Source organism: Hesperophylax consimilis, chromosome 1, assembly GCF_061612785.1.
Source record: "Hesperophylax consimilis isolate HC1 chromosome 1, BYU_Hcon_1.0, whole genome shotgun sequence".
Classification (NCBI taxonomy): domain Eukaryota; kingdom Metazoa; phylum Arthropoda; class Insecta; order Trichoptera; family Limnephilidae; genus Hesperophylax; species Hesperophylax consimilis.
Genome location: NC_142836.1, coordinates 4,367,611 through 4,390,679, shown reverse-complemented (window position 1 = coordinate 4,390,679; position 23,069 = coordinate 4,367,611). Strand labels below are relative to the sequence as shown.

The 23,069-nt window shown below is 35.0% G+C and overlaps 1 protein-coding gene across 1 annotated transcript in view; it reads left to right on the top strand.

Moving 5' to 3' along the window:
- The window catches only part of LOC149426152 (neuropeptide CCHamide-2 receptor-like), a 176,324-nt gene that overhangs the window by 83,967 nt on the left and 69,288 nt on the right, over positions 1-23,069 (top strand). Inside the window, exons 3-4 of the mRNA XM_089635319.1 lie at positions 2,745-2,893; positions 6,644-6,667. Coding sequence (XP_089491445.1) covers positions 2,745-2,893; positions 6,644-6,667 — 173 coding nt within the window. The remainder of the gene's footprint in view (positions 1-2,744; positions 2,894-6,643; positions 6,668-23,069) is intronic.

Genomic DNA, 23,069 nt, shown 5'->3' with positions numbered 1-23,069 from the left:
GGTACTTATCTAGAAATGTACCTATTTACGGTCACATTGTAACATTTGAATTGAGCAAAATTAAAAAAAATGATTTACTCAAAAAAAAATTTTGTTGTTTACTTTTACAGTGTATTGTAACAATATTTGAACCATAAATCATAAATTATATTCCCAAAAAGAAGCAAAACTTAATATAAAAAAAAAACAAATAGGGTGACACTCTGATTTTAACAAATGGAACTTATATAAAATTTAATTATTTAAGGAAAGGCGAGGATGAAAAATATTACGGCTGCCTGCTTCGTTGCATAGATCCCTGTACCGTTTAGCCCCGGGCGATTGGTGGCGGGACTGAGGGAAACGATCGACTAACTGCAGAAATGTCATCATCGTGAAATCCCGCCAGATTCTAGGATCGACAGAAAAATATTAAACCCTAGAATCTATATTCCAAACAACGATGTATAAGTGCTCATGTTTATATATATTTATGTTTTGCATTTATTAATTCCTCTTGTCAAGCTACTTAATTATTTGTGGTATTTTAAATAGGTACATAGTTATCTATGTCTCAATATAAACGTATTATCAAAAATAAATAAAAAAATTACATAATACATAATTTTCGTAATTTAATTTTAAATTTATATGTTTTCTTCTAATTTTATTTCTTCTGGTAATTCTAAAAATATTTTCATTGCTCCGTACATTAATAGATTTTGAATCTTTTTGAGGGGATTTTTATTTATACACCTAATGCGTGGCGGGCCGAATTGGGAAAGACTGGTTGAGGGAGACCATTTGACCTCTCAAGCCGGAATCTTTCGACCACCGCCTTGAACCGCAGTGGGAGGGATGGATTCATACGTCCGTCACTCCTGGACACTTTGACCTCAGATTCCTACCCACCACTCATAACTTTTTCTTAACCCAGAACTTCCTCTCTTTCCTTTCCATAGGAAGACAATCCACACAGCGTCCCCAGTGAAGACCCTGGGGATTAGAGACTAGGCCCTGAGGTATTTTTATTTTTATTTTTATTTTCCTAGGGCCTCCTGTATGGAGCTAATGTCCAAAAATGTATATATTGAGTTTAATTTTTAGAACTCATTTTGATATATTCAAAATTTTTATTATTTAATTTATTATCTTCATCATCACTTTTGGCTGGTGGGTCTTGGCCTCCTCAAGAGTCTTCCTCCACTCATCTCGGTCCCGCTTCGAAGCTCCAAGGTAGACAAATCTTTGAGGACGTTGTCGCTCTATCTTAACCTTGGCCTTCCCAGGCTCCTTCTCCTCATCGGTTTTGAGCTCAGCAGGGAATTTGGTTCTTGATGCTCGGTCATTCTCTTCACATGACCTAGCCACCGAAGTCTTCCCAGTTTTATGAACTTTGTGACGTTTAGCTCCTTAAACAGAGTATAGAGCTCATTGTTATAACGTCTGCGCCAAAATCCATTTTCTAGAACCGGTCCGTAGACGCGCCTCAAAATTTTCCTTTCAAAAACATCCAGTGCTCGCTCATTCTTCTTAGTAGAACCCACGTCTCGGCTGCGTACGTAAGCACTGGTCTAATTAGTGTTTTGTACATTTATGTTATTATAATTTATAATTTATTATTATTTAATTTATTATACTAGTTTATTAATAAACAAGTTTGTATAATTATGTTTGTGAAGGGTATTTTTAAATTGAAGCAGTAAATCTGCTGCATGATTTCACCCATACTTGTTCTTTCGTATTTTGGGGGGTTAGAAGGGTCTAGGGCAGTGATACTCAACCTTTTTCTTCTGCGGGCCACATTCATATGTTTGTAAAGCTACGCGGGCCGCAACACTATACTGGTCAGTGTTGCCCAACGGTGTGAGCTTGATGATTCCCCTTTTTATTATTCGAAATCCACGGAGGGGGGGGGGGGGGGGGGGTTGTTAGAGAATTTCTGTAAAACATAATAATTCCACACAAAAAAAATTCAAAATGAGTGCTCCCCACAAAATATTTGAAATCCATGGGGGGGGAGGTTGTTACAGAACTTCGCTGAAAAAAAAATCCGCACAGCCAAAAACATCATATGTAATTCCCCACAACAATTTTTCGAAATCCATGGGGGGGGGGGGGGTAGCTGCGGAATTCCATTTTCGAAAATTTCGGGCTGCAAAAAGTATTAAGTATTATTTACACTGGTAACCATTTAACTTTGGAACTGTTAAAAATTTATAAGTTGCCACTCCTGATATTAAATGTATTGAGGGCCGCACAAAATAGCTCGGCGGGCCGCAGGTTGAGTATGACTGGTCTAGGGACTCGCGTCGCCCTGTGGACCTCTTCAATCCTGCCGGGAAATTAATGTAGCGGGAATTCGTTGATCGCATGCTCGGTTGTATGCACCGCACCGCATTCACACATCAAGTGACATCATGTTGTAGGAGGAAGGAAAACAAATTCTGGCAAATTGTTCAACAACCAAGTTGTTGGGTAGAGGAACTGGTGAAAACGCTCCGTTTCAATGTGTCATCCGTGTACAAATGAGCGCACTTTTAACTGATAGGGCTAAGCACCAATGTACTCTATTGATCAATGGTGTTAGTTCTTTCAAGCACCTCCCATTTGCTATCGGTGTTCTCACTAGTAGAAAAATCATCTGACTCACCAGACATGGCTTAAAAATTACCATCTACCTAATAAAAGTAATCTATATAACGGTTTTCCAGTTCTATCCCTTTTTTTTTCATAACATTAAGAAATCTAATTTATTGTTTCAGACCCGGCCCATGACCGTCCTTTGCGCCTCGCTGATCTGGTTGTTGGCTCTGGTGTGTGCTTTGCCAGCTGCAGTGATCTCTGATGCAGTTCCTATAGATCTGGGCAAGAACCGAACCATTCTCATCTGCTCACCTTTCCCTCAAGGAAAGTTTCAACAAGCCTACACTAAGTAAGTGCCTACTTCTCTTACTTCAGAGTTACCTTTTAGTACCTTAAACCAAATAGATCATACATATACATAGTATTATGGATCATCCGTTATTTTTTTTATAAGTTGGTGTCAATTCATTCCACAATGGATCTTATCACAGCTGTGACGTATAAATGTTTTCCAGTTCTCGTGTTTTACATATTTATTACATTATTGTTGTGACTAGTGTAAAAGGTTTTTAGTATTTAATTTATTTTTTAATTCACAAGGGTTTTCTTTACATTAGCTCCACACAGCAGGCCCTGAGAGATTGTTTTTTGGATTATTCATCTTTGAGGACGCTGGTCTGGATGGGGGTCTTTTATGGGAAATGAAGGAGATTAAGATGGGTATGCATCTGGGGGTCATGTGACGGACGTACGAATCGATCCCTCCCACTGCAAGGCGATGGGTTAAGAGAGAGTCCCGCTGGAGAAGTCAAAATTTTCCCTCAACCAGTCTCTCCGGATCTAACCTGCCATGCAGTAGGTGGGATAACGCATCCGCCGCCGAGACCTAGACAAACCCCACCCCTTGAACCCGGGGACCCCTGCAAAGTCACCAAACGTATGTAACCACTTGGGGTGACCTATGGCAGAGGTGTTTATTATCCAATAAATGGTTCCCGGGGTGGCGGTACCTATACCCGCCTCCCAAATTTAATTAAGCATTATTTGTCAAAAAAAGTTAGTACATAATTTAATTATATCTTTCCCGATGATTTAAAGACTATCTCAATAGATAATGAATTCTAGAAACAAATAAAATCCTAGTTTAAGTCCCAAGGCAGATGACTTAAAAGGGATAAAACTTCTTTGGAAGATATAAATGTGATAAATGCGCAGAGACAAGGCATTCTTTGGTAGGGTCCTAATAATATTATTTAGATAGGTACCTTAAGTTGGAGTACCTATAATGGTATATTCATTTACAGTAGGTCGTATACATGTATGACACATTACTAAACTTCAGAGGTCAGCACGTTTATACTTCCCTGAACCCTTTAAAGTTAGGCAGGTGGTCGGAATAGAGCCTTTTAGGATAACATTAAATTCTTAGGTACCAATTGGCTCTCTTATCTGAGAAGAGTAAAGACTGTGAAAGTTTACAAGTAACAAGTAACATTTTAAAAGTGTTTCGGGATCATTAATATAATGATGGTCAGTACTTCAGAAATTAGTTTATTGTTTAACCGTGCACAAGATTACGGATGTGTACTATCTCGTTACGAGCTGGGATATGAGAGAAAGAAGCGAAGCTAATACATGGGCTTTTGTTTTCAATTTGGAAGACGGTGTACCACCTTCCTTGAAACCATTTATTGGATAAGTAACACCTTTGCCATAGGTCATCCTAAGTGGTTCGATACGTTTTGTAGTTTATTGGGGGTGGGGCCGAGTTTATGGGGTGAGGATTATCCCCGTCTTACTATCTGCCCGCCAACTGCGAGTTGACTTTTGACCTCTTTAACATGCCTTTCTCGGAACATCGCTTGCACCGCAGTGGAATTGATGAATTCACACGTCTGTCACTCCTGCGCAAACGGACCCATATATTCCTACCCACCCATACCCTCATGCCTTTTCCTTCCCAGAACTAATTCTCCTTACTTTCCTAAAAAAATCCCACTACACAGCATCCCTAAATATAACATAGGGCCCGAGGAGAATTATTTTCCTCAGGGCTTCCTGTGTGGAGCTAATGTAAAAAAAATATACTATTATAATATGTTTGTCTCACTCTACACCGACAAAGTAAAACAACCGACTGTCTTGTCCCACAGACTATACATGGAAATACCCTCTATTCTTTAGACTCTCTATTCAATAATAATGTTTTTATCACCTAGTTGGGTACTGGTAACAATCACATGTTTTGTAGAACAAACAGATAAGGTACCTATTAATAATAATTGAGGTTACACTTCTTTTAACAGACAAATTCTTGAATATTGTTTGGACCAAATAAATTATTGCTAATTGATATTTTTACATTATAAAGTCAGTGAGTCGTTATTTTCCAGATTTACCATATAAATGTATGATGCATCATGATAATAATGATTATGTTAAAACTGAGTCCGGTCGGCTGCTGGGTTGACATCGCGTTTGGGTCCCACCCAGGCGTAGTGGGTTCAATTCCTCAGCTGGCTAAGCTCCACCACAACACAAACCTCCTCCATCACAACACGAGCAACATTTTGTGCTTACTGTGGTGGTAGTAGGAAATTTTCAAATGTTGTTTCTGTTATTCGTAATACGCGAAAATTTGTCATTTTTAAAAAAAAATCGGAAAATAATATAAATAAGTCATTTTGTAACTAAATTAAGTAGGTATTTGAAAAAACATTGATTTGTCAATTTTTTTTTTTCAAAAACGTAAAAAATATTTATTTACGAAGCTTTCCTTAATTTAATCTGTGGTGATGGCTCTTACAACAAAAAACAATATGAAATTCAAGAAAGTTTCTCTATTACTTATTCAACATTTTTTGAGAAATATATGGCTCATTTGTGTAACCTATCTCTATATCGTAATTTTTTTGTAAATTTTGATGTGATAAGAATCTTGTAGCTATGGAAATGATTTTTCAATCTAATTTTATAACAATGTAAAGATTATAAGGCACTTGAAGCTATTAGTAAGCCTTTAGACGGGTTCTTGTAAGAAATATTTTTAAATACCTCTCTCCTTGAAAACTTGTAAAACAATTAATAATACCTGCTCATAAAGTTAGTGGAGAGAAGAAATAATGGTCTTGATTCTCAGAGATACTCGAGATATCTAAGAAATAAATTTTGTGTAGGCACTTGGCATCTTCTATAAAATAAGTTGTTAAAAGGTAGAAATAATAATGACGGCCTCCGTTGTCGAGGGGTAAGGCTCTCGACTATCAAGCCAGAGGTCGTGGTTTCAAATCCCAGCGTACGCAAGTAAATAATATTTGATTATTTTTTGTTATTTCACAATTTACTCATTAAAAATAATTAAATTATATTTGAGGCTTGTTACAGAGCGGAAGATACTCTCAGTATCGCCCTGGTGTTTTTGAAGGGTGGTCTTAACCTCCATTCAGAATTGAAAGTTTGCTAGAAATGGCTTTGGCTGTGTTTGGTGACCAGATCTGATTAGCCATGTAAGTACCCACCCATTGCCCTCCCTACTACTTTCAGCCTCACAACAATAGGGATGCCATAGTCTCACTGGCTTCAGACTGTTTTGAGCAGTTAAAAATACTAATAAAAAATACCCTACTTGGATTTGCACCAAGAAATATTTTAAAAACATAATTATATTGAAGGAATGATTATAAAATCATTAAAACAATGCATAATGAGGGGTGTGAAGATGGGACATTTTTCTGCCATCCTAGCTAGTGAAATGGAACAAAAAACTTTTTTTCTTGCGTTCACCCCTTACGATAGGTTGAAAAAAACAATTATTTTTTATTTACACTAAACCTAATACAATTTTAATATTATTTGAGGCCATAGTTCTTACTTTTCTGATACGTTCAGAAATATTTTTTTATTTGGATTTTATTGAATTATTAAAAAACTCCGACCGTCTGACTGAATATGGCTGAGGCTTGAGGATTTGAAGATTGGAAAATAGCAAAATAAACACTTGGCAGAGTTGTATGTATGTAAGCCAGGGGTAGTGGTGTTACATACATACAGTTTATCGGCTGCCACAATAGTTCCGGAGTATTATCCCCACCACCCGTTCCCAGTCACGTTTCAGACATTTGCGGCAAGATTGGGCGGCGCTCGTTATTATGGATTAATGCGATTAATCAACCTAAACATTATTTAATTCTTATAATAGTGCCATGGAATGTACTCGTATGTAGGTACATATTATATATTTTCGTGTTTCAATTATTGTCATTCTATTTTGTTACATTTTACCCAATTTAGCTAGCCATTAGTAAACTCCAGTAAGCACCAAGTTATAGCGCGGAGTGTACGCTTGTCACCTTGATATCTCACCAAAATGAACAAAAACAAAATTTTAAATTTACATTTCTTTACAAAAAATCGTTTTTGTGAAGACAAAGCGTCGATTTTTTTTTCTTATATCATGTTTCAGGAATAACAGGTGGAGATTATTAATATTCCCAGGTGATTAACTGCCACTGCAACGTATTTTAAAAATATACTAGTTTGTACTATTGAAAACAATTTTATATAAAAATAAGAAAAAAGAAATTTCAAAGAGAAAGGTCTTTCAAAATTCAATTTTATTTAACCTACTTGAATACCGCTTCAGAGTCTTAGCTGCCGGAGCCATTGGGACTGGTATTCCCAATCGGAGTGTGTTGTGTTGCTGATGAGAGTGCCTTTCACTAAAAAGTAAAACAGACCCATTTGAATTGAAAAGAAAAATAACAGTATTTAGAATTTTTTATTTAACACATTTTGTTTTTTTTTCGGTTTGTTTCCTGTTGGCAATTTATTTCGTCTAACCCATATTTACTATGTAAATAAAATTATGAAGCCTTTTTTCCACAGAATGTGAGTGTTTTTTCAAATTAAATAAAACGAAGAAAGGATGAAATAGGAAAAAGAAAGATTTGAGGTGGGTGAAAATGGAGCATCAAGCTGGTAGGAATAGAAATCGCCTATTTAATTTTGCCTTGAAGGAAGGTGGCGTTTGAGAGAGCACCTTTACATCGGAGGGCAGCTCGATCTAAGTAGTGATCCTTGAACATTGAAGGAATGTCTGAATGATTTATACATTTTGGAAGGGTGTTCACTCTGGTTGTGGATCGGTATTTCAGTGGTTCTTTCATCAATAAATCCAAAAGAGAGCTTAGGCTCTGTTTCGATAAATCGTTCATGGAAGATAATTTTCAGTTGATTTTTGCATTGCTCATAAAATTTTGCAGTATTCATAAATAATAATTTTATTAAATACCAACGCAGACCGGTAAAAAATCCTAAGATATTATTTTAGTAAATCTAACTTGAATACCCATTAAATTTACGAAATCTGACCACTTGTCAAGTAAAAAATCTAAGCCAAATAAGTTTCTCATTAAAATGTAGAATTAAAATAATTTCTCTAAAAGGACTTTTCCAAGCTTAAAGTTCCAAGCTAAAAACTCTAAGCTTAAGGCTTGCAGTTTAAAACTGCGAGCATCAAGCTCCAAATAAACCTCCCTCCTTTACACGAAAATACTTACTGATATTAAATATTGTTAATGTATTAAAAATATTGTCAAATTATTCGTATTCCTGTTAAAAACGGGACCGAAGGCCTGTAAAAAATGATTCGACAATGTAACGAATGAATTGATACATACGGTCACATTTTTAACATTATATTGGTAAAAATCCGTACTCATTTTACTCCGTGTACTTTGTAATAATTAAACACAATTTTAATGAGAATAATTTCTCATTTAGCAACTTTAAATAATAAAATAATAATAATAATACTTGGATGACTTGTATAGCGCCGTTTTTGTGCAAAAACACCTCAAGGGCGCTGTTCTTAGGAAGATGGCTATACATCTGTATCTCTATTGGCTTATATCATAAAAATTACTCTATGAGATTGAGCATCTTACAAAACATTATTAATAAAACATGATACATGCATTATTTTTTCAATAAACGCATTTTATTTAATAACCTTGTTTTTTGTTAAAGCCACTTAGCACCTTTGTAATTTCCTGCCCCCAATTGTTTGATTTTGAGAGATTTTGAGAGAATTGTGGAGTGGAAGGAGTTGGGAAAGAGGAAGATTTGGAAGTATCTAGCTCGTCAGTCCTGGTCACCAAACATGGATAAAGCCATTTTAAACAAAGTTTGGTTTATGAATGGTGGTTTTTCACTCTTTATGAAGTTATCAGCGTACACAAAAAATAGCATCTGAACTGGGAAAATGTATAATAACGCGTCAAATGGAAAATGATTTTAATCTGACATGATCGAAGAGGAACTTAAAAAGAAATACAAATCATCTTCATAGGTTACACAATTTGAGAATTGTTTTTCGTAGAATTTTGAACACCAGCAACATTGTAACGTTTGATCATTTTGAGAAGGCACTATTATTAGGAATGTTTTGGGTTGTTTGTGTTGACACATTGGCTTGTTTTGAAAGTGGGTACTTCACGCTTATAGGTCGAGACGAAAGCGGCGGGTGCCTTCCGGCTGACGTGATTTTTTTCTTACGTCTTTGTAGCTTTAAGTCGTGATTGATTTTCACGAAAACATTATTATTTTTATAACGGAACAAAATATGTTTATATAGTTGGGTACACCATCGTCCCATTTCTTTGACATTTACATAATTGGTGTGAGTTCTGCGAGAAAATTGTCGTTTGTTTTTGCAAAGATCATTAAAAATTCCATTTAAAAGCCAAAGTAGATACTCGTACTCTGCATTGCCAAGTACGGGTCGTTTGACAGGATTTGAACAAGTCATCAAATTTGAAAGTAAATTTTCTAGTTCTGTGAAGGTTCTATTCAGGTTCTGTTAGTATATCATTTTTGACTAGTTGCTTCTGAATATTGAAAGAGTAGCAGAACTTGAATAGAACCTTCATATAACTTGAAAATCAATTTTGAAAGTTGATGACTTGTTCAAATTCTGTAAAACAACCCGTCCTAAGAGTTGGAATTTTTGGAATTTTTCGAATATTGGTGTGATGCAATATTATTTTATCAGATGCGGTTTTGGTTCCCGGGTTGGATAATTAAAATGAGTTTTCTTTAATGTTTTCTCTTAGTAACGAGTGTAGAAACATGACGTAAGCTTAATATCGAACCTTCTGTTTTGTGAAAATGCCAACAGAAGATACCATCTCAACATCAGATTCAAATGCATGTACTCAGATCTTCCCAATCTCCCAACCTTAACATTCCTTCTCATATCTTCTGTGGTGAAAACCTAATATGACAGTCACCTTAAAAACCAGACTACAAAACAAATAATTATTTCTATCACACCGAAAAAGTTTAATAGTCACCTAATAGTAAGCTATACCCTTGAATTACAAGTGTTTTACTTCTAAAACCACACACATTTGGTCCAAGTAATTGAATCCGCGTTCCAGATAACGAGTAACTACTACTTTACAACAATACAATTAAGATCCAAAATTATATCCATTACCGAGGCACAAATAACTCTACAGTTCTACCGACAATTCTGCCAGTAAAATACTCATTCCAAATGATTATGATTCCAGTTATTGTCGAGAAAATGCTTTAGCAATGGAATTTTTTATTCAACTCTTACATCGTTCTCCATAATTTAACATTAAACAGTATTTAGAGGATTGTAATTATCGCCAATTTTAATGGGTTGTTGGCTGAATGATTCTGTGGTTCTCCAATCCGCAGAATCCAAGGTTGGGTGATTACTCTCGGTGTGTAAAAATGAGAAATGGAATATTTTCAGTTTAGTTTTTATTTTAACAAAACTCACGTTACAATAATTTTGTGAACAAAACAGATCGCGTACGTTAGAGATTTAGGGCTAAACCGGCGGCTAGGTATCACTGGAGAGAGAATGAAATATTTGCCGCGCGAGTCAGTCTCACATAATTGTAGGTAAAAGTAATCTTGTTATTATTTTCGGGAGATTTAAACTCCCTATAATTTATTCTACAACTATATTACTTTAAAATAATTAATTTTTTGATCAAAAACTCGTGGTTATCATCCATAATAATGATTTTTTGAAACAATTTGAAACATAAAAAACTGTTTACCACCCCAACAAAAAAAATGAGTATACAGGGTGTCCGAGAGTAAAATGCGCTAACTTCGGGGGTTATTCTACAAGATTTTAGAAGTGAAAGAGACAAATAACTTTTTCCGGAATTCCAATGTTTTAAAGCAGTTTTTAGTTATAAGAAGTTGGATTGTTTGTATGGTTATATACATATTCTGTTTATTAATATAATAAAAATAATATTGTTTAAGACGCCGTAGCATGTTTCACCTGAATAAATTTTTCAATAAACTCGCTTATTTTAGACCTCTGACTAAAATAAGCGAGTAGACTCTGACAAAATATATTATATAATAAGATAGAGTAGGTTGAAGTAGACATTTTCGTCGATATTTTTTATGAATTCAGAAAAAATGTTGTGTTAATAAATTGTTAAAAATATATCACGAGGAAGTACTTGATTTCCCTATTGCGTTCATCGAATTTTATATAATTTTACCAACTTGAAATAGCAATGAAGTAAAGTTTCGGTCACCGAAAATTACAAAATATCAAGCTAGTGAAGACGCAGTGTGGGACGAACCTTCATATGAGGGGTATCGGATAGTAATTTGTTAGATTTACTTTATCCAACATGCTATCAAAGTTATCCCAGTTCAAAGGTGCTTTCTAATCTTCCACTTCCCCATCTAATAATCTTTCCCATCAAGAAATTCAATTTTTAACTTCAACTTTTTATTTTTTACAAATGTCGATTTCATGGTTAAAATATTTTTCAAACATTAACATTTTTCAAAGCACGCCAAATTCCTTTGAAAAATTTTGCAATGCTTTAAAATTTTTCAAAGCACGCCAAAACGATCAAAATTTGATGGGGTACGTGTTACGTCATACATACCTCTGTTTTGTCGGTTAACAGTAAAGTCAATCCCACTCTGGTAGAAACGAGGAATAAGTACTAAGTCTAACTGATAGGAAAAAATCTAAATGCATAAATAAAGTTGTTTGGCGCTCTTGAGGTGATTTTCTCACGAAAACGCGCTGTACAAATAATCCAATCATTATTATTAGTAAATAAGAACAATTTAAGTACTCAAGAAGATTTATAAATATATGAAATGCGTGAACACGCGGGCCAACCTTTGTGGTAGCTCTTTAAGTGCTGTCATAACTCACCGACCAATCACAGGGCGTTTGATTGTATTATGGTTTCAATCGCTGTTAAATGACGATTTATTAATTTTATATTTAATAAATTATGTGTAATACTTATTACTTATGTGCATCAAACACACCTAAATTAGGGATGCAATACTTGTACTGGATGAATGGGCATTGAATGTCAAGAGTCGTTAGTGCGCTGAATTTCTCATTGGCAGGACTACGATATTATGATTCTGGACTTAACTTAGTGCGGCGCGGCGTTGCACTCGTATATTTGATTTGTCGACCTAATAATTCGTAGAAAGTGCTTGCAGCCGGGGAGGTTTTATTGAATAATATCAGCAAATTGAATACGGTCGTGGTACCTACTTTAGAAACAATAAAATCGTGGATTTTCAATTCTCTCTCGTGTGGTCACCGATGTTCTCAATTTCTTGGCCATATATCATGAGTCCTTGGATTTTTATTTCCGATTGTGAATATATTAGTATGCCGGGCAAGGGGGTATAACTCTGACCGAAAATAGGAACCGAAAATTGTTACGTCATATGTGAATGAAAAACTCTAAAATTCTATGGAATAAACTTTCTGAGTTTTTCATTAGTGTATAGTATAATAAGTAGGCTTTAAATCAGATTATTACTGTCTATAAATTGGCATATCTATGTTTTTTAGGTTCAATTTTTTTCATACAAAAAGCGTTAAGATATCGTTTTTTTATTGTTGTGTTTAATTTGTAGAACTCATTTAGAAGCGGGGAATAAATAATTTTCCTTACTTTATTAATTAATGTAATATTAGGGTTATTAGTTCTTTTATTGATTTCTAATTGTTCGAGTAAATTTAATCTATGGCCCTTTCTTTCTATATGTAAGGGTTTAAGTTCATTGTTTTCAAGCGGAGCGTGATTATTCACTAAGAGATGTTCTGCGAATTTTGAAAAAGTGCTTTTATTATTATAACATCTTATATGTTCTTTGAATATAGTTGAGTAAGCCTTTCCCGTCTGTCCGATATAAATAGCGTTGCAGTCGGCGTGGTCACATTTTAATTCATATATGTCACTCAGGTTTTCAACCTAAACTCTAAAATCAGAAATCCTAACCTAATCTAACCATGTTTTTCAAATATTATATATTATATGTTTTATGTTTCAAATTTCTTAATTTTAAATATTATTAGTTTTTGCACTATTATTGTAAATTAAATTATATTTTCAGACCTTTTTTATGACCTTTGTATTTTGTTTTACGCTTTTGTTTTTGATATTACTATAGTTGAAGAAACCCGAAGAATTGTAATATAATATATATAAAATTTATTAATAAAAAAAGCACAGCTAGAAAAGTGTATGCAAGAAGTGAACCTAGTAGCGGAGAGTGATAGTTTTTCACCCGCGGTCCTGTATCTTAGTTCCGAGTTGTGGGTTTTGTCAAGGTTTGGATTTCAATGAAGCTTATAAACATCAATAAAAGTGAAACATTAATAAAATTGCTAGGAAATTAACACTTGTTAATTTATTGTAAAACAATGTATTGACTTTTACATCGATTCATTGGCAGGGTGTAGCCACAGTCCACTTCTTATTCTCTTTCGTACGTTGGGGGCTTAGAGTAAAAAAATATTTTAACTGTCAATTTCAAAGTTCTAGTAAAGTACATTTGTGAATTTCAGACCATCACGTGATTTTTCACGGGTTTGCATTAGTATCATTATGGTTTCTATCAACAAATTACTTTCCATCTTGTTTTTTTCCTATAAATTATGCAAGCTTTTTTAAAATTCAAACAACATGTATGGCTATTGAACACAGAGGTAAAGCAAATTTTACATCAAGCTCTAGAATAAATTAACCTTTATTATTATTTTCATTTGACAGTAATGAAGATTTTTTGTACTCAGCACCTACTTATAAAGAAAAACCCGGTGCTCAAATTTATTCGTTGTGTATGTATATTTTTTTAATAACGAAACATGCGGAATGAACGAACCGGAATAATTACATTCTTCAGAATGTCTGGTAATATTTCAGTGAAACGGAAAATAAATGTACCTTAGTTACATATTATGAGATATCTTACGACAACAACGGCATATCAGCCCAATTCCATTAGACTTCTTTAATACGGTAATCAGGCATACGAAACATGATATTATTTTATTTATATATATGTAATACGCCTTTTGACTTTTACATATTATACTTAATAAACATAGTATAGTATAAGAAACATGAGTAAATTACAAAGCGAATTTAGATCCTGTTTAAGTAATACAAAATTGGAAAGAATATTTTTTTTTACTTATCTATCTTAAGTAACTGACTAAAGATAGATGAGGTACACAGTACATTCTTATAGGTAGGTGTATAATAAGGTAAGTATATTTCAAACTGAAAAGTTCTAAAGAGAATAGTGTAAATAATAAACAGCTCTTAGGAGCGTGTATAACATCAACTTAATACAGAAGGTGAGCACATAATATATGTAAATAAAAAAGGTAATAGTGAGATCCTGTACTCAATACAAAGATATTAGACTCAATACAATTATCAAAAAATATATTAACATAATATAATATGTAACTTACTTAACATAAAAATAAGGTATATTTATATACATGTAGACATATGCATAGCGGTACTATATAATAGGTAAAATACATTTCTAGTTGAAGAATATATATCACAATAAAAACACCAAATATCTTATGAAATAATGTTGATGAATGCCTAATATGTATAAAATTTTGAACTCATGAAAAGGGGAAAAAAAGAAACCTTAGTAAAATAAATTTATGATATTACAGGTTATAAGGGCTTTATTTTTTCTAATAATTTATATTTAATTACTATAATTTATAATGGGGTGACCTATGGTAGAGGTGTTGGTTATTGTTCCCCGGGCGGGAGCAACCCGCCTTCCAAATTGTAAAAACTTGATTGTTTCTCGTAATCCTAAATTAACGAAACACATAATTTATTAAACATTGTTACAAAATGATGGATCACTATAAAAAAATAATTACGCATAAACAAAAAAATACCAAATAAAAACACGTTTACAAAAGTTCTACAGTATAAACCTAAACTGACCCATTAAAACAGTAAATTAAAAATTACGTCAAAAGCTATAATTAGAATCACTTTTCCATCAAACGGTAAGAATATTATATTAGTTACTTAAAACATTTGCAAGTTCATGACGTAAATTATTACTACTTAAGTTCCACACAAGTTTCCATCTTATCTTTCTAATTAATGATCTTGAAACTTTTGTTTAATCGGCGAGCGTTTGCAGTTCACGGAAATATCGGAAATCAAATATCAGTTTGTGTTGTAGAATAGGAAAGATTTATAAGAAGTTTAATCGATAATTATAATTATTAAAATAGTTCAGTAACGCGTAAAAAACCTGCTTATAATTGCACTACATAAATATACTTATTAGCAGTTGGCACTGCATTCACAACTGCGAATCTAAAATAATGACTTTGTAGTTGTAGAGCGTAATGAAGTTTTGATTAGAACAAATTTGTTCACGTGTTCCATATCCGAACAATCCTTTCAAGATGGTAGCCGTGTTTGATAGTGTTATAAATTAGGGTCTTTTAAAAGTAAACTTCGATGTTTTTGAGAGCAAACTGAATTATTTTAATCACAAATGAATATACACTTTCACATGATATAACTAGGCACTATTTACAGTAAAACACACTAGATACAGGCCAGTTCCAGTAATTCTTTAGGAAATGTGAAACCTTTGGTTGTTTTTTGAGCAAGAGAGCGTTTTTAATGAAACCTAACCTTTTATATGAAAAACCTGCTGACAAATACATCGACAATTCAAATGCAACAGGCCGCAATACAGGAATTATCCTAGCCGACGCGATTTAATTACAAATAAATAGCAGAGGCGAGAAACTTTCATAAATACTATAACCTAACCTTCACAGGTGGCGGGGATGCCAAAGTCTCACTGGCTTAAGAGGGTTGGGAGCAGTTGGGACTCAAATGCGGTAAACACGGAGAAAACTTACAAATATAAATTATTGTTAGTTTATTAAAAACTTTTCGTTATCTTATTAAAAAAGGGACTGCAGGCCCTTAACGAATGAATTGACAGGTTTCACGTAAAATTTTTTGTGAAAAATGAATTTATTAACGCGACGTCAGAACACGTGTTCATTATGTTTTCGCAATTCGTCATTATATATTAACAGGTCAAACCCGGCAAACACAGGGGCACGAACGCGTGTTCCGATATATTCGGAATGAACAAACATTTTATAATGAAACAACAGCTTGCTGTCTCATTTTTAACAGGATTTTAATAAACAGCAATGCCATTTTTATCCGTGTACTCACGTAAAGAAATGTAAACAAATATCAGGAAATTAAAAAAGGCAACGGATGCAATCACGACCGTACCCAATCAGATCAAGAATATGATGCTCAACAAGGAACTTATGGATGTACATTGTGTGATGAATGTGGAGAAATGCTAACCACAAAGCGCAAGGTTTAATTATGTCTTCTACACCAGTTCCTGCGGAAACACGTCCGCTCTATGCGAAGCGACGAATGATTATCTAGAACAAATTTAACTATCTCGATATGGTTGATACCTACCTTTCTCAATTACGTATTCTGCGAAAGTGTTTGCTGCGAAAATTACGTTCATTACATACAAGTATAAATAAGTAGCAGCCTTGCGTATGCGATAGTATTGAAATAGTAAATTATTACGTTTATTTGGAAGTGACAATAGCAGGGTGACATACAAATAAATAAAAATTCTAAAAGACTGAGAGCTAAAGTGGGTAGACTGTGTAAACAAAAGTGTTTCGTTCATTTGAATATTTTATAAATTATTTACTAGTCTCTCGTAAAATCAACTTTACAATATGTAATAACTACTGGGGGACTTCTTACAAAACTAATTTAAATTATCTACAATCTGTAGTAATTCATAAATATTTTTTCACAGAGACGAATTATTTCATTGTGTATCGGAATTCAAATATGTTGCCTTTGCCGTGCAGGCCATACCATGGGACAACATATTGATATATCTGACTCTGAATGTAAGAGCATATATCTGACTCTGGTTATAAGAGCATATATCTGACTCTGGTTATAAGAGCATATATCTGACTCTGGTTATAAGAGGAAACTGGAACATAATTACATCATTAGTTTCACAAATAATGAAAGAATGCTTGATCCAAAACATAACAATAAATACGGATAGCGAACCCCAAAGTGTAAAGTTCTCAAAATATTTAACATGTTACTAAGCAATATAAAAAATTGAGAATTATTAGATATATGCTGAAAACATGGCCCTTAAGTAGAGATTCTTTATTCTACTCGTTACTATCAATTATTAATAAGCATTTAAATTTTGTATTATATTTGATTGTGTGTCAATAATAATAATTTGTATGTTTATAAATAATTAATAATTATAATAATTTATAATATATGTTTACATTGTAATTGAAGGTGTAAATCCTGTTGACAAACTGCTTGATTATAGTTTAACGGGGTAATAACTTGAAGAACCATAAATAAATGAAATGTATATCTATTTAAATAAAAATGTAAATGTTAAATATGATTTAAGATTTTCACGGCCAAAAGTATTTTTGCTATTTGTTTGTGGGGTGTTATGCCGTGTTGCGCTAACTCTTTCTTTAGCCAACGTTTCGGACAGCATTGCAGTGTCCATCATCAGAGCAAATGTGTTATTTGAGGTTGTGTTAAAATGTGAGCTTATGTATGAGGCAACACGGTATCACAACCTCATACATAAGCTCACATTTTAACACAACCTCAAATAACACATCTGCCCTGATGATGGACACTGCAATGCTGTCCGAAACGTTGGCTAAAGAAGGAGTTAGCGCAACACGGCATAACACCCCAAAACAAATAAGAAAAATGTAAATGTTGTTCAAAATCTTAAATCTCAGAAAGTTATTCACCGATTGCTTTGGAATTTTGACATAACATTGCATTCGAACACGCATGTGCTTTTATATACCTATATGATAGAGAAATCACCTGTGACAGATACAAAAATGCCTTTTTGAAAAACTGCGCCATCCGTTGGACGTAAAAGCAACACGCGTAAAAGCAACACGTTTCTCTATCTGCACAGACAGACTGAGCCAAAACAAACAATATGCCTGATTTGACTTTTGGCGCATTGGCATGGAGATTGATGCTTGCTCACCTATTGTCAATGGCTTTTAGAACATAGTACGTTTTTATAATTTCCATTTAAATAAAAAATGGTGTTTGTGGCGAGCGGCGTTGATTTTATTACTGTACAAATCTACAGTTTTATTCTGAGATCGATGAAATCTTTCACACTTGAACATCAAAACAAGAGAAAGTTCGCTGTCTAGATGAGATTTCTAAAAACTACCTCCTAAACCAGAATCTTGATACTTCTGGATGAAATTTCGCACTCTTGGCTTTGCCTTAAATTACTGCCTACATCTTGTTTCGAAAAACTCTGCATGAAGCTCGAGCAACGCCCGGGACTTCTAGTTTAGAAATAAATTAATTCTGCTGTGTGTTATATCTTATATCTGTGTTTTATCTCGTGACTGCCGTTTTGCCTCTTGAAGATATCAAATTTTCATCGTGTTTCATAATGCTTTTTATGGGGGAAACGGTAGTCAGGCAAAATAGTAATAAATAAACTAAAGCTCAATAGATTCTGTGGAAATCTATAAAATCCAAAACAAAGGTATTATCAAGAGATCATTGTATATCACATAAGCTAAGACTATTTAAGCGATTGGAATAAAGTTTTCTGTAAGGAATCATTGGAAAGATTTTAATTAAAGGTATTTATCACGATGATTTGTGACAAGCCGTGCCTCTGTGATTGTGCGGAGATTTAGAGTAACGCACAAATAAATTTATCTCCGATGCGCAGGACCATCGGAAGATCGAATGGACCCCTTGGGGGAAATCTGTTATTGGAACCGATGCGATGGGAATAGAAAGAAAGTCTCAAGAATACCTTTTCTAAAAAAATAAACTGTTTTATTCATTTCTCAAGGTTAAATTCTTTTAAAAGGTATGTTCATTCGAGAATGAATGCGACAATACCAATTGTAAATACCTTAGATATAAATATGATTTAAGATTTTCACGACCAAAAGTATTTTTGGGGAAGACCCAAAACTCACAGAGCTCGCCTAGTTACGGAAGCTATTGAAATTCACAAAAATTCCATTAATATTAATAGAGACGACGGAGCTAAGCTCAATAGTTCTTGATATCCTGTAATTGACGGCTACACCAAAGCTAAACGCAGAAAACCATTTTAAATTTTATTGTAAAACCAGCTCGTAGAGAAGTGGAGCTAGCAACACGGTATCGCACAAACGTACTTAAGCACACATTTAATCACTTTCAATTACACATCTGCCCTGATGATGGACACTGTAACGTTGTCCGAAACGTTGGCTAAAAAAGAAATTAGCCCAACACGGCATAACACCCCAGAAACAAATAACAAAAAAACTTAGACATGAGATAATTTTCCCACCATTTTTAATTTTAGCATTAGCCCAACCGAATTTTTGTTTCAATAATCACAATTAGTCCAGTCAAGATGTACATCCGTGCTTGCAAAAGGTTCAGTCATTCTGAATTTTTTATATGTTGTTAGGACCTAAACCAGTATTAAAAAAAAAAATTTGCAACTTCGAAAGTGCTGTGCGAGCGGCGGTGGACCTAAAAAACCAGGAAATTTTCGGATTTTTTTCAGTTTTTGCTCAATATCTCAGTAAAGGAAGGGTCTGACCGGTAAAGTTGATATACATACTTTTAAAGAAGACTAAATTTGCTATAATTTGAGACTAAAGCAAGCTATATAAAGCCATTGGTTTTCAAGATACAGTTCTTCAAAAATAGGCAATTTTTTCCAAAAAGTGAAATTTTTTCGAAATGGTCACTTATTTTGTAAAATAATTTCTAAAATACGCATCTCACGTCAAATATCTTTTGAAATAAAGTTGTTGTAAATTTAATAAGCTTTTATTTGAGACTAAATTGATATCTGTAGACTAAACGGTTATCTCAAAAATGGCAGATAACCAAAAACAGTCATATGTTGGTTTTGGGTGAAATGCAAATAAACTGTTCTCGTGTCTTTTTATGGTTATATTGTGCTGTGAAGTAAATCCATAAATCATCGTGGGTTTATCCTAGGGTTATAATACAATTACGACTGTTTCAAATTTCAAGTACCCATTAGTACCTATACCCATGGGTACCCATATGAATGGGCACGCATATTCACGAGCTGTTCGGGCCCACATTTTGGCAAACCTCACACTGGCCAGCATTGTTTTTTATGAGGTTGACATAACTCCTGAGAAGCGAGACGAGACTGAAAAATTGCTGCGAGACACTGAAAGGTCTCTCACTATATCAGCAGAAGAAATTGATACCTACCAAATACTAAAGGCAAAATTTAAAAGTGCCTTGGAGAAAATTAAAGCGAATGGTCCAACATCACAGTTGTGGGTCCAATACTTTCGTATGACCACTTTGATAAAACTATTCATCCAGGCAGAGCGTGCTTGTGATTGGAATCTTCATTTGTACACTGTCCACAAGATGCTCCCTTTTTTCCACGCAGCTGGACATTTTTTGTATGCTAAGAGCGCGCACCTCTACCTTCAGGATATGATAGCTCTACAAGATCGGATGGATAAAAGTGAATACGACATGTTCACAAAAGGATCCTTCACCATTTGCCGGTCTGACAAGTTTTGGTCTGGGTTGTGGTCAGACTTAACAATTGAGCAGAAGCTGATGCGATCCATGAAAACCTACGGTGGGTTGACCCAAGGAAGAGGAATCTCCCAAAGTGTTCTGGCAAGGTGGACAACAGGAATGGTGTTTATGTTGAACATTTGTGAAGAACTGGAAAGTTTTTGCAGCTTATCATGTCATACTGGAGAGCAGCATGTAGACATGAGACCTTCTCGAATCATCCGAGATAATAGTGATATGGAAAAACTAAAAAACTGGTTTGCTCTCCACCCTCCATTTCCCAAAACTGACAGTTTAATTTCTATCAGTAGTGGTTTACTGGCAGGTCCTGAAATTAATTGCCACACAGCCCAGAGAGTTGGAACGGAAAGAGTAATGAAAATTGTGGTAAAATGTACGACAAGGTAGTAATAAAACAGAAAAATAAAGTTACCACGCTGGCATCGATCACCTCAACCGTTAAACTGCCGGACAAAAACAGAAGAGTGGCTGTGGATCCGCTCACAATTTTTCAGCGAGTGTGTATTGTAAAGAAATCTGAAAAGGATTTACAGGATGACTTCAAGTATGAGTTGGCCCCGTTCTCGATGTCTCTGTTCAATGAACAAGGGATGCGCAAGGGCACAAAATCTACTCTGTACTCTCCCTTCACTCCTCTTTCCAGCCACACGCCGATAGATGCCAGCACTCTTTGGATGTTGGCTACCTCTTGCACAAGGTCGTGTGGCAGCGGAAAAGCACAGTTCGAGCACTTTTGGCGCGTTATACCACCTACGTCCGAAACCACTTTGGGAAGAACGTCTCCATCGTTTTTGACGTCTACCCGAAGATGCTACCAAAAAAAAACACCAAAACAGCGGAACGACTCCGGCGCTACGCAGCTCATTCCAGCTACGAATTGACTTTCGATGAATCCACAGTAATTCAAATTGCTCAAGAGCATGTTTTGGGCAATGAAAACAATAAGAGACGCCTTATAACTCTTCTCTGTGACGCCTTTCAGAAGGAGGGAGTAGAAGTGGCTGTTGCCGAAGAAGATGCTGATCGAGAGATCGTCATGATGGCGTTATCAAAAAAAGCAGATGCCGATCGGGTCGTCATAGTGGGAGAAGATGTCGACCTGCTCGTTCTTCTCAATGGTTTAGGCGCTGAAGAGACAAACGTCTATCTTTAGAAGAGCACGAAGGGAGAAGCTGGTTGCTGTCACTACTCTACGACCTCCTACAACAACCAGGACTCCCGACAATTACCAGGAACGGTACTATTAACCCACGCGTTTGCCGGGTGCGATACCACCTCAGCACCGTTTGGCCAAGGAAAGACCAAAATCAGCACACTTCTGAGCAAGAGTGAACCGCTGAGCAAGTGGAGGTCTTCCTTCGGCCAGACTCTACCTCACAAGCCGTGAGTGAAGCAGGCATCAAGTGCTTCATGGCTCTATATGGGGGTGACATCGCGAGGGATACTTTGGATTTCCTGAGGTATAAGACGTTTGTCACTTCAACAAACATAAACCTCGCCCGTTTGCCACCGACGGAAGATGCTGCAGGCCACCATGCAGCAAGGTGCTACCTCCAAGTGCAGAAGTGGCGGGGAGTCAACTTGAATCCCACTGAATGGGGGTGGAAGCTATCTTCTCAAGTACTCACCCCCATCCCCACCACAATGGATCCCGCACCTCCTGCCCTTTTGCGAAAAATTTCGTGTAAATGCAATAAAGGATGCTCTGGGAGCTGCTCGTGTAGAAAGGCTGGGCTCCACTGCTCAGTCCTCTGTCAGTCATGCGGTGGCAAATTTTGCATTAACGTCCCGGATGTGGAGCTGAAATGCTCGGACGATGAAGATGACCCGACTACAGACTGGGCGCCTCTCCCAGCTAAGATAAAAAGAAAGACATGATTTGGCAACCAAGACACAATACCTACATGATTTATATTAGTTTTATTTTTTTGGTACATGTAATTTGTCCTTATAGTAGGTACCATGATGTTTGTACAAGCATTTTGGTATGTAGGTATATAAAACAATGTTTGAAGATGACGTAATTCCCGATAGATGTAATATCTTTCCTTTTTTTCATCAAATATCTGTTAACTGTTTGATAAATAAAACCATAAAAAGACGTGAGAACAGTTTATTTGCATTTCACCCAAAATCCACTTTTGACTGTTTTTGGTTATCTGCCATTTTTGAGAGAACCGTTTAGTCTACAGATATCAATCTAGTCTTAAATAAAAAGCTTATTAAGTTTACAACAACTTTGTTTCATACAATATTTGACGTGAGATGCGTATTTTAGAAATTATTTTACAAAATAAGTGACCATTTCGAAAAAATTTCACTTTTTGGAAAAAATTGCCTATTTTTGAAGAACTGTATCTTGAAAACCAATAACGTTATATAGCTTGCTTTGGTCTCAAATTATAGCAAATTTAGTCTTCTTTAAAAGTATGTATATCAACTTTACCGGTC